General features: G+C 39.6%; 1 protein-coding gene across 2 annotated transcripts in view; it reads right to left on the reverse strand.

Annotated features, from left to right (window-relative positions):
* Positions 1-2216: 2216 nt before the first annotated feature.
* The window catches only part of ADCY8 (adenylate cyclase 8), a 131785-nt gene continuing 120894 nt past the window's right edge, over positions 2217-13107 (reverse strand). For both annotated transcript variants that reach the window (XM_049827678.1, XM_049827670.1), the window contains 3 exons: positions 6708-6800; positions 4253-4367; positions 2217-2773 (listed from right to left, as the gene is read on the reverse strand). In XM_049827678.1, coding sequence (XP_049683635.1) covers positions 2286-2773; positions 4253-4367; positions 6708-6800 — 696 coding nt within the window. In that variant the 3' untranslated portion in view covers positions 2217-2285. The remainder of the gene's footprint in view (positions 2774-4252; positions 4368-6707; positions 6801-13107) is intronic.

Raw genomic sequence — 13107 nt, forward strand, 5'->3', positions numbered from 1 at the left:
ATGATAAGAAGCAGGAGATCTGAACCCATGCTAAGGAGCAGTGAAGTTGCCCTCACAGCTCAAGTTGCCAATCCTGTTATCTAGTTAACACCTTCCACTCACCGCTAATTGTCATTACAGAGGTTGGCAGCAGTGGTGAGAATTAGAAAACCAGTTCAGCTGGGAAATTAGCAAGAATTAAATGTTTAGGGAACCAGGAGAAGTGAACCCATCCAGCACAGAAATAAGTTGTGAAGGAGCGGACAGCTGTTAATGAGCTTTTTAAACCAGCCAAAACTTCATTTCTTCGTGCTTCAAATACCACTGTAAATATGAAATTAAATTAATTGCTTCAGATGTTAGCCCTTCCTTGTCTTCCTCTCCTACAGTATCAGCATTGGCCTGGGTGAGCTGAGGGGCTCAGGGCTCAGCTTTCCCTGTGTGGCATAAAAAATGATACTTGTGGGGATTCAAAGGAGTAATCAAGTTGGAATGAGAGCTCAGTTACTGGCAGCATCACCACTGGGTGTAATATTTCAGACTGCTCTTTGGTCTGTGCTCAGACCCATAGTTCAGTGACACAATTTTCCGTAGAATTTGGTCATTTTTATTATTTTCTATTTCTGAAAATGGCACTCAGCTGATTAAATTCTGCCCCACAAATGCATTCATCAGGTTATTTTACAAAGAAAAGCATTATTTTTTCCTTACTACAGTTAAACACACTCATATTTTGGTGCCTTTTGTTAGTAAATGATAGTGTCTTATAAAATTATCTAGCCATAATAGCCATCTTTTAAAACCGTGCCTGATTCAGTGGTGATGCTCCCAAGAAACCCCAGATTTCATTAAGGATCGGGTAACAGGCTGCAAAAACCAAGGCCTGTATTTACAAAGAATCCATATGTTGCACTGTATTGGTTGTGTGAGGTCTCATCTGGGGATTGCTGTGTGATTACAGGTTCTGCTGCTTCCATCTGTGATTTACTTTAAAGATAATATGTACTGAGACAAACCCAGCTCCTTTGAGCATACAGACTTGATAAGAAGTTCATTTGTGCACTTTACAGCTCAGTATGAATCATGGCACCGATCCATATAGGAACCTCTGCTATATACTGACTGTTTCCAAGGCAAAGTTGATTAGCCATCCCCCAAAAAGTTTTTCTCCTTTTGATGCAGGGCTTGTAACACGTAGGTGTGTCGTTGTAACATGCCAGCAGGACTGTCTCTGTGCTGGCAGACAAATAATTTGGGGTATCCTCAGTCTTGGCCTCTCTTCCTCTTAAGGCAACTGAGCAGGAATTTAGCAGTGAGCTTTACCTCCTACTGTACTTCAGCACATGCTCATTTTACAGCCTCAGACAACCCTTGTTTTGGTGAGAACTCAGGCTGGCGATGGGGTTAAGAGCTAACCTCTGGGACTTGACTCCAGAGAATTTGGTTAGTTCCTTGACTGGACAATAGACTCAGCTGTAGACTCCAGACATGTCACTCAAGGTGTAATTCTGCCATCATTCATAGGTGTCTTGTGCCTGTCAAGATACCATAGTGCATTTGAGCCCTCCAAACAGGACTGAGATATGACCCAGTGTCTACAGGAGAGCCTTGACCTCCTGGCTTGGGTGCAAGAAGTCAGGTGGACAACCACATGCAATTTATCTGTCTACAGTGGAGTCACCCACTTGTAAGGAGGCCACCCGAGGCTATTTTAAGAGCCCACAGCTAGTGGACTCAATGGAATCAGTGGGTTTACGGCAAGACCCACCTCCTCTGTCTCCCAGATTCTCACACCCAGGCAGATAGTACACCTTAAAATCCTTTGGCTGTATTGACTAGCTTTTCCCTGGCTGTTATGGAAACCAGGTAACTAGTTTACATGCTTATAACTGCACTTGTGAAGGCAACTAAAGGTGAGAAGAACCTACTCTATCTCCTTATGCCTTTGCTTTCACCTGTAAAGTGTGGACAGTATTCCCTCCTTTCCCCGTCATTAACTCCCTACACAATTTATGTTCTAAATCCCTCCAGTCAGAGGTTTATTTTTGTCCCTTTTTGCAGGTAGCTGGCACAGCAGAGCGGTGGCCTACAGCTACTGTGTCTGGAGATTCAGAAGTTAATCACAGCTGAAGGGAGAGATGCTGACACCATTTGTTAATATGTAGGAATTTGAATCTCATCGAAATAGCACACCAGAAAATAATCACACTTCTTCTAAAAAAAATTAAACCCTTTTTATTTGTATATTTATTTTTATATATAAAAGAAATAATAATAAAAAAAAAAGAACACAAACAAAATGCTGATTATGGCAATTCAGTTTTGTCAGCCCCCTCTGCCTGGGCTGCTGCCTCAGATCCACCTGGAGTGAGCAAAGTCCTCCGGTTATAATGTCCTTTTATGATTCCAGAGTTATTGTTCTCATTAAGGATTTGCTTCTGTTTTTGCCTGTTAAGAGACTGTACAAGTCCTAATACAACAGCTGCTAATGAATACTGTCCAGTCAGTTTTCTTGGTTGTAAGATTAAAGGATTTGGTTGAACTCTTCCTAGAAGAAAATATGTTTTGATTTTTCCTTCCTGTTCACTGATACCTTTGACATAAATCTCTCCTCGGTAGTCGAAGGCAAATCCCCGGTCCTTCAGGATCAGATACGTTTCTTCAGGCACTTGTATTCTGTCACTAACACCTGTGCTGTCCATTCGACTTGCTAAATTAACTGTTTTGCCCCAGATATCATATTGGGGTTTCTTAGCACCGATGACTCCTGCTACAACAGAGCCATGGCTAATCCCTATTAAAAAAAAAAATAATAAAATTTAGAAAAGACAGCCAGTTAGACAAGAATGGCTGAAAAACATATTTGCACTTAAGAACCATATGAAGCCTCGTTCAGATATGCTTATCTCTAAGCTTAAGGAAGAGGTGTATATACAAAGGAAGTGAGAGAAAAAAAAAAGCCAGAAAAGCTGGAAAACATGAAAAATTATATCCACAGAGTTATTTTACAGGATGTCCATCTCAGTGGAACCACAGTACTTACATATCATCTGTATTCTGCATGCTATTGCCAAAGCTCCTGCAAACTGATTGTTATGTAGTAGGAAAGATCTCTCTGGAAGGATCTTTCTGGGTCTACACTTGTTGAAGGCTATACAGTCAAGAAATTACATTCTTATGTTCCATGAAGTGAAAATATTATTCTACAAATGCATTGAAAGACTGTATCTTGTAAGATTGATGCATGAATTCAAGACAAGCAATAATATAGAAGAGATTATTTTTTCCTACAGAAATGATTTAAGAATACGTTTAGTGATGGTGAAAGGCATATCTTTGGCAAAAGGATCTTAGTTTTTTATATTATTTTTTTAAAGAATATTTTTTTAAATTGGTGATAGAAATTATTTCTGGAGACTGTTGCATTCATGCTTTATGAAATCTTTATAAAGGATGCACACTTACTAAGAGTAAATGCATGTTCCCTGAGAAATCTTGGGAACTTAGAGTTCTCTGTTCAAAACTCTTTGGAAGTGCAGACCACAGATAGTCATGCTGTGACCCTCCATGCTGTGAGTGATGAATATACTTCAGCTTTTTTATGGCAGGGTCATCTGTAAAGGTCATGTTTCTTCCAGTTGGTTTTTGGTTTTGGCCAGTGAGCCAATCAGCATGAGAAGCCATCAGGTTTACTGCTGCTACATGCCATATATTCAGGCCACCTTTTAATGTTCCATCCTATTACCCATCCAGGATATCCCATCCAGGATAATAGGTTCCCCATCACAACAATTCAGAGCTGCTGCCACCGGTCAGGTCAGAACTGGATTTCAATTTTTGTGCAAAACCAAAGTACTACACACCGGGTTTAGGATAAGCTACTATTGCACCTTTACTGAAAAAGAATCTGAGACAGGGAGATTAATTAGAGACTGTGCAAGCCACTATCAAGCTTGGGGTTAGATCTGGGCTGCCCAGTTTACTTTTTTGTGGGCTCTTGGCCAGACTTGTTAAAGACAGTAGCTTAATTATGCTACCCATTAACAATTCACTAAAACTTAGAACTACTGCAGTCCCCAAATCAGGGCCTATATTCTGCAAATGGAGTATTTCTTATTTCTAACTTTGCCTGGGATGAAGTAAATTTGAAAACAGAGGATACAGTATTCAGTGTCTCTTAAATTGTATGTGTCCTTGCAATGCTCCTGGGGTGCACTTAGCGAGTTTTGCAGACAAAACTCCATTTTAATTCTCATGTTTGAACTGTGCTTACCAATACGGAGTTCAAAGTTGTTAAATGAATGCTTGTTGATCTCCTGTATGCTTTCGTTCAGAGCTATGGAGAAGTCAGCCAGAGCACACAAATGCCCCCATTTGTCTTCACATTGCTGAGGAGTAAGTTGTAAATAAATATGTTAGAAAAGTTTTGCATCTGTCCAGCTCCCACCCATCTCTACCAAGTGCCAAGTGTCTGAATTTGGAATTTGTAAGAACAGTTTCAACGTACTAGATCCAAGAGAGGTAGGGCATTATTAATGGTAATGCTTCCCACTTATATTATAACACTTGTATACCTCGATACAGAGCAGCTTAGCATGAAGTACCGAAGAAAGTAATTTCCTGTCAATAATCTGATGGCCAATCATGGCAATTAATAAGGCATGTGAAATCTATCTAAGGCTGAGAAAGAAAGTATAGAGAGGATTGAGAAAGCTCAGGTTCAAGGGACAAAAACTAGTGAGAACCAGGGATGACACATGTAAGTGCGATGTAGAGCAAAAAAAGTGAAAGATGGAATTGTCCTTTGCTGAAACTGTCACCCAGGAAAAGCACTAATTCCAGTGTTCTCAGGGATGACATAGTGACAGGAATAACAGGGCAAGCCAGGCAGCCTGGGACCAGTTAATTGGGAGAGAAAAGGCTATTCTATAGCTCATTAGTCACCTCTGTTTAGAGCAGTCAAGTCACTCCCTGCTCCTTCCCCTCCATTTCCATTTCTACAGGGCAGTCGATATACAGATGGGGACCAGGACTGGGTTTTAGTCTTCCCAGAACACCAACAGAGCAGATGATGGTGCAGGGACTCTCAAGGGAGGACAGGGAACTCCTTAATTGTTTCTCTGAGTAGGCAATAGAGTAAGGAACAGTCGTGGTTTTGGCCTGATAGTGGTACGATGTCATCTCCTCTATTCTGAAACCAGGCAATTCTTTCAGCAAACAAATTTCCAGTTCATAGGAACGAAGCATTGCAAGCCACCTGTAGGTCATACAGCCCAGCCCTTTGCAATTTTCCTCATCCTCAGTGTTTAATACTGAATATAAGCATCTCCCTGGCATCACTCTGTTCCACTCACACCGTGCTTGGTCCTTGTCCTCAGCCTCATTCAGTTCACAGCATGCCAGCCTCCCTCAGCAGCCCTCACTTCTTAGGTGCTGACAAGATGATAGACATGTATGTATGAAGATAAGTATATTTAAAACATACATAAAAATTCCATTGGGCTATTACAGTTCAAGAAAAAGGATGAGTTAATCAGTCTTGGAAATGCAGTCAAGATTTTCTCCCTTTGAATTTTTACCCACATCGAGAGTCAAAAGAAATGGTTAGGAGCTGTGTAGCTATAACCAGCTACCTCCCTGATGTTCAGTCCTTCTTTGCTCATCTCTGCACAAAAGCATTTTGAATTGGAACAAACAAAAATCTCATGCATGTCTAGTTTTGTGGATTTCTAGCTGTCAGCATGTTACTCTGTAGGTGGGAGATGCTTAGCTAGTTACACTCCACATGTTTTATAATGTATTCTAAACAAACAATGGAAATTTTCTAGTTTATAAAGTTCACACTAATCTGGCTTCTTCTTTGCTGGCAGCTGCAATCAGTGTGGGCTGATCTGGTTCCCACTCTGTGGTTGATCTGGGGCAGCACACCCTTTTTTGTGGTGCTCTTCCTTGGGGAGCGGTACCGGTTGCCAAGCAAGACAGATTTCAGCAACAGCCGATTTCTCGCTGGATGTATCTTAGAGCCTTGTCTTATTTCTTTGGAGACCCTGCTTCCAGGCATGTTCTTGGGTGTAATTATGAATGGATTTCTCTCATCTGACTTATCTGAGGTTTATGGCTGTGACTGTGCATGTGTCCTCTGTGGTTGAATTTTCCCTCAGCTTGGTTTGCAGCTCTGCAAGTAAGGGCAGCGTGCAGCCTTCTGGCTTTGTGACGTTCTTCAATTGAACTGATGGGTCTGCTTCCTTTTTGATGTATGGTTTATCATACTGTCTGTAGATGTACAGCTACATCATCACAAAAATATATAAATGCAACCTTATACTTGCATAAGTATGCTGTCAGTTAATAGATCCTCTCTCTTCACAGATCATTGGAAGCTGTCAGGCAGATTCCAGTCTGAGTTCCAGTGCAGAGTATATCCACTTTAGAGTATATCCAAAGATGTAGATAGACCTGCTCTAGATTCACATCAGTGTGACTGAAAAGAGATTTTTTTTTTTTTTTCTCTCCTACAAACCTAAATTTGAAGAAAGAATTCATATGTTTCTTGTTCCGAGCACAGGATGGCATTTCAATTCATCAAGAAGTGCAACTGTTGTCTGCCAGAAGACCCAAATGTCTATTTTCTTTTAGTATGAACATCATAAAGGTAGCAATAATATTCTCTAACATGAATAGTTGGGCACACCAAAAGCTTTGCTTCTTAAAGAAAGCTATTCTCTTACCTGTTTTTCAGGTGATAATCCTGACACGGCCATGTATGTGCTGCCAATCGTTTTAATTTTTTCAATATCTTGAAATCTCTCTTCACCTAGTAACTAATACAGATGTAAAAACCCACAGTTACTTCTGTAATTCTTAATACAAAATGCATCTACAGATATCAAAACTAATTATTACATTCATGATATCTTCCAGTTGGTCACAGTGCACATCTCGTTCTGGGTTCTGGGGCACACTGAGCTGGGACTCTGCAACATCATCTACTTGCAAAGTGCATTCAAGCTAAATCCTGCTGTGCTCTGTAAAGCTGTTTGGTAAATCACATAAGGGATAATATAAGACATGCATATTCCAGCCTTACTTAAATGCAGATGAGTCCTGCGTTTCCTGAGGTATAATCACGCAAAATTAGTGAAGACAAACTCTCTGTGTATGTCTGTGTGAATATAAGAAGAAGACTGGATCACTTAAAAGTGTTCTTAAACCTGTTTTGGAGGAACTCAGTTTGCAAGTTAAGTGCTGCTACAGCAACAATTCAGGTGATGAGACCAATATTAAAGGGAATTCAGTCCCTTTAAAATAACCATTTTAACCATCTTATACAGTCAATGGATGGAGGTAGATGCCTCCGAAGAACTTCTATGAGAGATCAAGTCCTCCTGTATCCCATGCTTCCCTTTACTTACTGTCAGACCTAACACTGGTATGTCCATTGGGTTATTCAGTCTGCACTTCTGTTATGTATCTTCCCCTTCTATAAAAAATACAGGGAACCAATGGGAAGCAGTAAACACCTGTATGTTTTTGGGATAGCTATAGGTGATAAGTAGGCATAAAGAACTTGTCAGATTGAGACTCTGCAAGAGGAAGAATAAATTTAGTCTAGTGACTAAAGCACTGAGTGGAGTGGGAGTGGCAGTTTGGTCCTTATTCCAAGTCCATATTCACAATTTAACTTAGGACTTTCCATGAAATAGAAGCCAGAGCCTTCCTTGAGAGACCTAAGCTGAGTTCAGGTTGTGAACTCTATCAATGGCGATAGAGCTTTATCTGGGATATGGGCACGTATCACCTCATCACAGGCTTTAAAAATGTGTATTGCTGATGTTAATACCAAAATACCCTGGGAAACTTCACGATAAGCAGTATGGTATCTAATAAATTTACGTATCAATCTGGTTAGGCAGTCCTGGAAATAAAAAAAACAGTTCACAGAGAAAAGGAATTTCAAACTTTCAGTTCTAAAGGCTCAACTTAGTTGGAATTTAAATGAAAAAAAATTCTTGCTGTGGTCGGACAAAAATTTAATGAAGCATTTCCCCTTTTTTTATACACTGTCATGCATTCTTGTTCCATCTTGTGGGTTTGAATTTCCTGTCAATTAAAAACTAAAGGGATTATTTCATTCAAAAGGAGAAACATACCAAAGGCATAACATGAAATATCCCCTGCCATTGAACTAACCACAGTGTACGTCAGCCGGAGCGCCGGGGTCTTGGAAGCTTTGCTGTTCGTGTACAGATATCGCACCATCTGTCTCTAATGGGAGGCTGCACAGCATTGCACGCAGGGAATACAAAGCCATATGGTTAATGGCTCCCTTCCAAGCCAGGAAAGTCCAAAAACTTGACCTGCTTCTCATTTTTCTTGAAACTGCCAGAAAAGCCCATTATCTACATATCCCTCCTACAAGGGCAGCTCTTCCAACTGCTCTCTTAAAGATCATTTCTTGTAGCTCTGCTTTTGTGAGTAGTCTGAGAGCACCAGGTGTGTGGGCAAGGGGAGAAAATGGTCTTGGTTAAAAACAGCCTATATTTTATTTTCCAGATGGTTGCTGGAAGCAACAACAAACAGCACTGTAATTTAAAATGTATGATAAATACCTAAAAACACTCTTTTTAAGGAAGAAAGGGCCTATTGTTTGTGAGGCAATTTAGAAGAAATAATCTCAGATTATCTTTTTTGTTGTCATTCATTATTGTTTCCGAATCTCTATTTTTTTTCCTGCTTTATCCTGTCTGTTAGGTAGCTTCTTTCCTTCTTCAAATACTGGTTTATTTACCAATTACTTTCTTCACAGTATGACAGGATGATGGGTTTTTGATACTGGGGAAAGATATTCCAACTCAGTCCTAAATCAGCTGCTATTTGTTATGACATTTTAAATAGGCTTGCTAATTTACCAAGATAGTCCAGGGAACATTTTCAAACACTGGAATGTGGTTGGTTTCTGAAAAGCAACTAATGGCTCGATGCTGCAATTCATGTACAGCCAAGGTTATATGGAGGTCAGGCCCTGGGATATACACATGCAATGAAACATACACAAAGTAGTACAAAAAAGAATGTTTCGGGACATGGCACACAGCTACAAGTAATCATCAAAGTCTGAAAGCAGGATCCTGTGCTCTGGTGAAACCTCTATTTGTGGCAACATAATATATTAAAATCTGTTGTCATAAACACTGTGTAAATCACTGCAGGATAAAGAAAATGAGGGGGAAAAACTGCCCATGAACTAGAAAGCTCTTATTAAAGCACAAATCCCAACTGTAACATCACTAAGATACACAAATGATAGATTAAAAAGGCTAGAAAGAATATTACATTAAAAAAAAATTCCTTCAAGACTCATAATCTTCAGAAGAAATGTTCCAATACTATTTTTTTTGGTGCAATATCCCTAAGAATGGGAGTTTAGCCCTGTAAGTGTCTGTAGACTACAGTCATATAAAAAAATGGGTAATTATAAAGGTAGATTTGCAATGTTCATGGGGTTTTTTTTTTTATGTATGAACTGTTCCTGTCAGCACTCCTGTGCTTGGGTACAAAATCGGGAATTATATATAACTGTATTCTATAATGATGGTATATGTCAAATTAAAAAAAAAATCTCCTTTTTTGATCCAGAAATCAACACCTCCCATTCTGTCTCAGTTGACAGGAAGCCTGGATAATTTGGAAACCAACAGATTTGTGAGCCATCAGGGAAAAAAAACCGGAGTAAAGCCTGTGCTTTGAGTCAATCACTTACTCCCCAAGACTGACTTTTGGACCAGGTTCCCCTGGTTTCCTAAGAAAGACCCTGTCACAGCCTGACCCCTCTGTGGGCTCCTACCCCATGCAGTTCTGTTCCACCGTTCACTATTTTTTGTTTGACTGGCTTTGTCTCCCTAACATAGATCCATTACCTGGAAAACAAAATAACGGATCTGGAATGTAAACCTTATGTTTTGTAGTATCAAGGAAACTCCTCTAAAAAGGAGAAAGAAATAATCCAGATCTCCTTCTCATGTACCTATCACATTTTCTGAACCAGGTCAATTTGTATTTCTACCACTGCTTTCATTCAGAAATATCTTCCTGGCCCTATGGACAGAGCATCCCTACTACTGTTATCTATGTAAGGAAGGGAGGGGACTCACAGAGTCGAATCTGATCTGAGATTAGGAAATCCAGTCAATTGTCTAAACCTAGATGTTTAGTGTCATCTAAAACATGCTTCCCTGAAAAACCTCCAATGGTTTGCTCTAGAACAGCATGAGTGCTAAGACTTCTACATTTGGGTATCTCTCCAGAGGTGTTCACATGATGCTAAAAAGCAAAGTTTTCTGATGGCTAACAGATCTGCTCTGCTCTCAGGCTGCACATCTGCGTTTTGCTCCCAGAGCTGTATTGAGACAGCAGGCAATCTTGGCAAGACACATCATGAAAAACAAGGAATTGTGACACCGTGTATTGTCAGTCAATAGTTACATGGAAACATTACTGGCCCTGAAACATCATACCTGAAATGACTTCTGGTTCCTTTTCCATGGGTAGGATTACTCACTTGTTCTGTCTGGCATATCACCCTTCAGATTGCTTAGACAAAATAAACTAATGGCATGACCATGCTGGAAATAGTTTAGCAGTCAGAAGGGGATTACGTAATTTCATTTACTACCCATACCAAGAACATACTTATTATTCAACTAAACATGTCTGGGACATAATACAGTCCCTAATTAGGTCCTTATTAATTACAGAGCAGGTGTTAGGGGCCTGAATGTAGTATTGTGTTAGGGCTTTTGATGAAAACCTTGTCTTCAGTAATTGCCACAGTGGCAATGGAATTTTGTTGTGAAGATTATATGAACGTGCATGACAAAATATTTTAAAATAATTCATGGCCATAGGCTATGCATTAAGTTTGAGCCATAATCATTTTAATCAGATCTGGAAAGAAAACCAAAACTCTTAATCTAGAAGCGTGCTGACAGCTGTGCAAGATCTCAGAGATAAGAAACAGGTATTTATACCTACAGGGAAAGCAGTGCAGGAGCTTAGCACGTTACAGAGCTCTTCTCATGGGAGAGTAGTTTTTTTCTACTAAAATGTGCAAGGATGAATCCCCTGTGAATTCTTCTATTTCCCACTAATAATTTTAGTATCTGACCAATTATATGGATAAAGTCTCAATTTTATTATCTCTCAGAGTTTGGTAACCTTAACCCTGGTCTAGTTTTATGAGCTACCACTCTATGAACATTTAACATGCACATGCCCAGGATGAGGAAGGATGAAGGTGCAGTTAAGACCCTGATCTGGGTTCATATTTAGGTTCTAGCTTCTGGCATGGGAACAGGTATCTTTGTTTTCAAAACAGTTCAGGAAAGTCAATTACCCCTTTGTGCCTTTGTTTTTCACTTATGAAATGAAGATAACATAACTGCCACCAGAGGAGCAAATTGAAAATAAATTCCTCAAAACTTGTGAGAGGTCTTAAGTACTTGCTGCTTCAGGATGGAATGGGGGAAAAAAAAAAAAAGAATAACTTTTATTTCCTAATCTCTTTTTCTCAGTCACATGCCTTCCACTTTCATCTTGTCCTCCAGTACCTTCCTCTGAAGCCCTTGGAGATACTTGCTCTCCAAAGAAAAAAACCATACCAAACCAAAAACTCTAGGCTAGATCCTGAAAGAAAGAGATGTTTAAAGTACGACTGAGTTACAGCCAAATAAATTAAAAAAAAAAAAAAAAAAAAAGAAAGGATACTGTTTCTTAAATCTTCATTCATCTGTATTGTAAACCCTGGAGAGGTCTCAATTCTGCCAATACTTTAGTTTTCTGGAAAAACATTTTCTGTATGATTAATCTATGGACAAAATCCTGGTCCAGATGCAAAGACTAAGAATGTCTTCTTGTTTTCCCTTAAAAACTCAGCCTTTTGCACCCTGATTATGCTTTTTGAGTTGACCCAAAATGGTAAGAGATATTCTCTTTTTTCAGACCACAACCTAAGTGGAGTTTTTTCCTTCTCTGTTTTAGACAATTGCTCTATCGTTACGTAGCTCATGTGGGATGTGAGATCCAGATCCAGCTCCTTTTGAGGGAACAAATTCTGTTTTTTTGAACTGCATCTTAATTTTAAGCTGACAAGACACTCATCACTTCTCCAGTTGATACTCTACCACAATACAGAAATGATTTAAAAAATTCCTTGGGATAAACAGAGATTAAAAAGAACATGGGTTTCTTGGGTAGGATTTTTTACTCTTTCTCAATGATTTCCTGCTATCCATGTGCCTTCTCTCCTGCTGTCCAGTTTATTACTAATCTTGCTTTGCTCAGCAGAATTCTGGAATTCTGAAAAGGATGTCTTTTTCCCAATTTCTCTTTCATTAAGTTCTCTAAAACCAGAATCACAGACCAATGATACGATCACCACCTAGCCTTTTCCCCTCCCCTTTTCTATCTGGACTGTTCCAGTCTGGCACACAGATCCAACCTCACTGTTAAGTAGAGATGGCTCAGTTTATCCTTCTATCACTTGTGGAGCTCAGGAGGGCTACACACTCTTGCAAACTGCTTGCAGTGTATAGGTTAAAACTCCCCTTGCTAGGTAATTTTGGCTTTACTTCTTCACCCTTCCTACTTTTAAAGTTTTTTCAAAGCTCTTTGTCTGTCTATCCTTTGTCTTCTTTCTTAATTCCTCTTGGGCTCATTGCAGGACATGATACCACCTGTCTAAGCATCCTTACTAACTAGTTGGCAGAGTATACAACAACAAGTATGCAACTTGCTCCTGATTCCCTCTTCAATTCCCATGTTTTCCTTGCTTCCACCTGGCAATAGCTACAGTGGCATCCTGATTTTCCTTCTCCTCTTTATCTTATCCCCTCCTCAGCTTCCTTTCTGAAATTAACTGGACAAGATACCTAAAGAAATGATTTTTCCTTTCCATGTCCTTTCCATTTTATTTTGTTTTTAGCTTTCCTTTCACCTCTGAATTCCTCAGTAACGCACGCAGCTTTACTTCATTTACCTCTATATAATATATCTGACCAGACAAGTCCCCTCAGTTTATATGTCACCACTTTTCATTTTCTACCCAACATTTGCTTCTGAGCTGTGTGCTTC

The sequence above is a fragment of the Accipiter gentilis genome, chromosome 2 (assembly GCF_929443795.1).
Source record: "Accipiter gentilis chromosome 2, bAccGen1.1, whole genome shotgun sequence".
In the NCBI taxonomy this organism is placed as follows: domain Eukaryota; kingdom Metazoa; phylum Chordata; class Aves; order Accipitriformes; family Accipitridae; genus Astur; species Astur gentilis.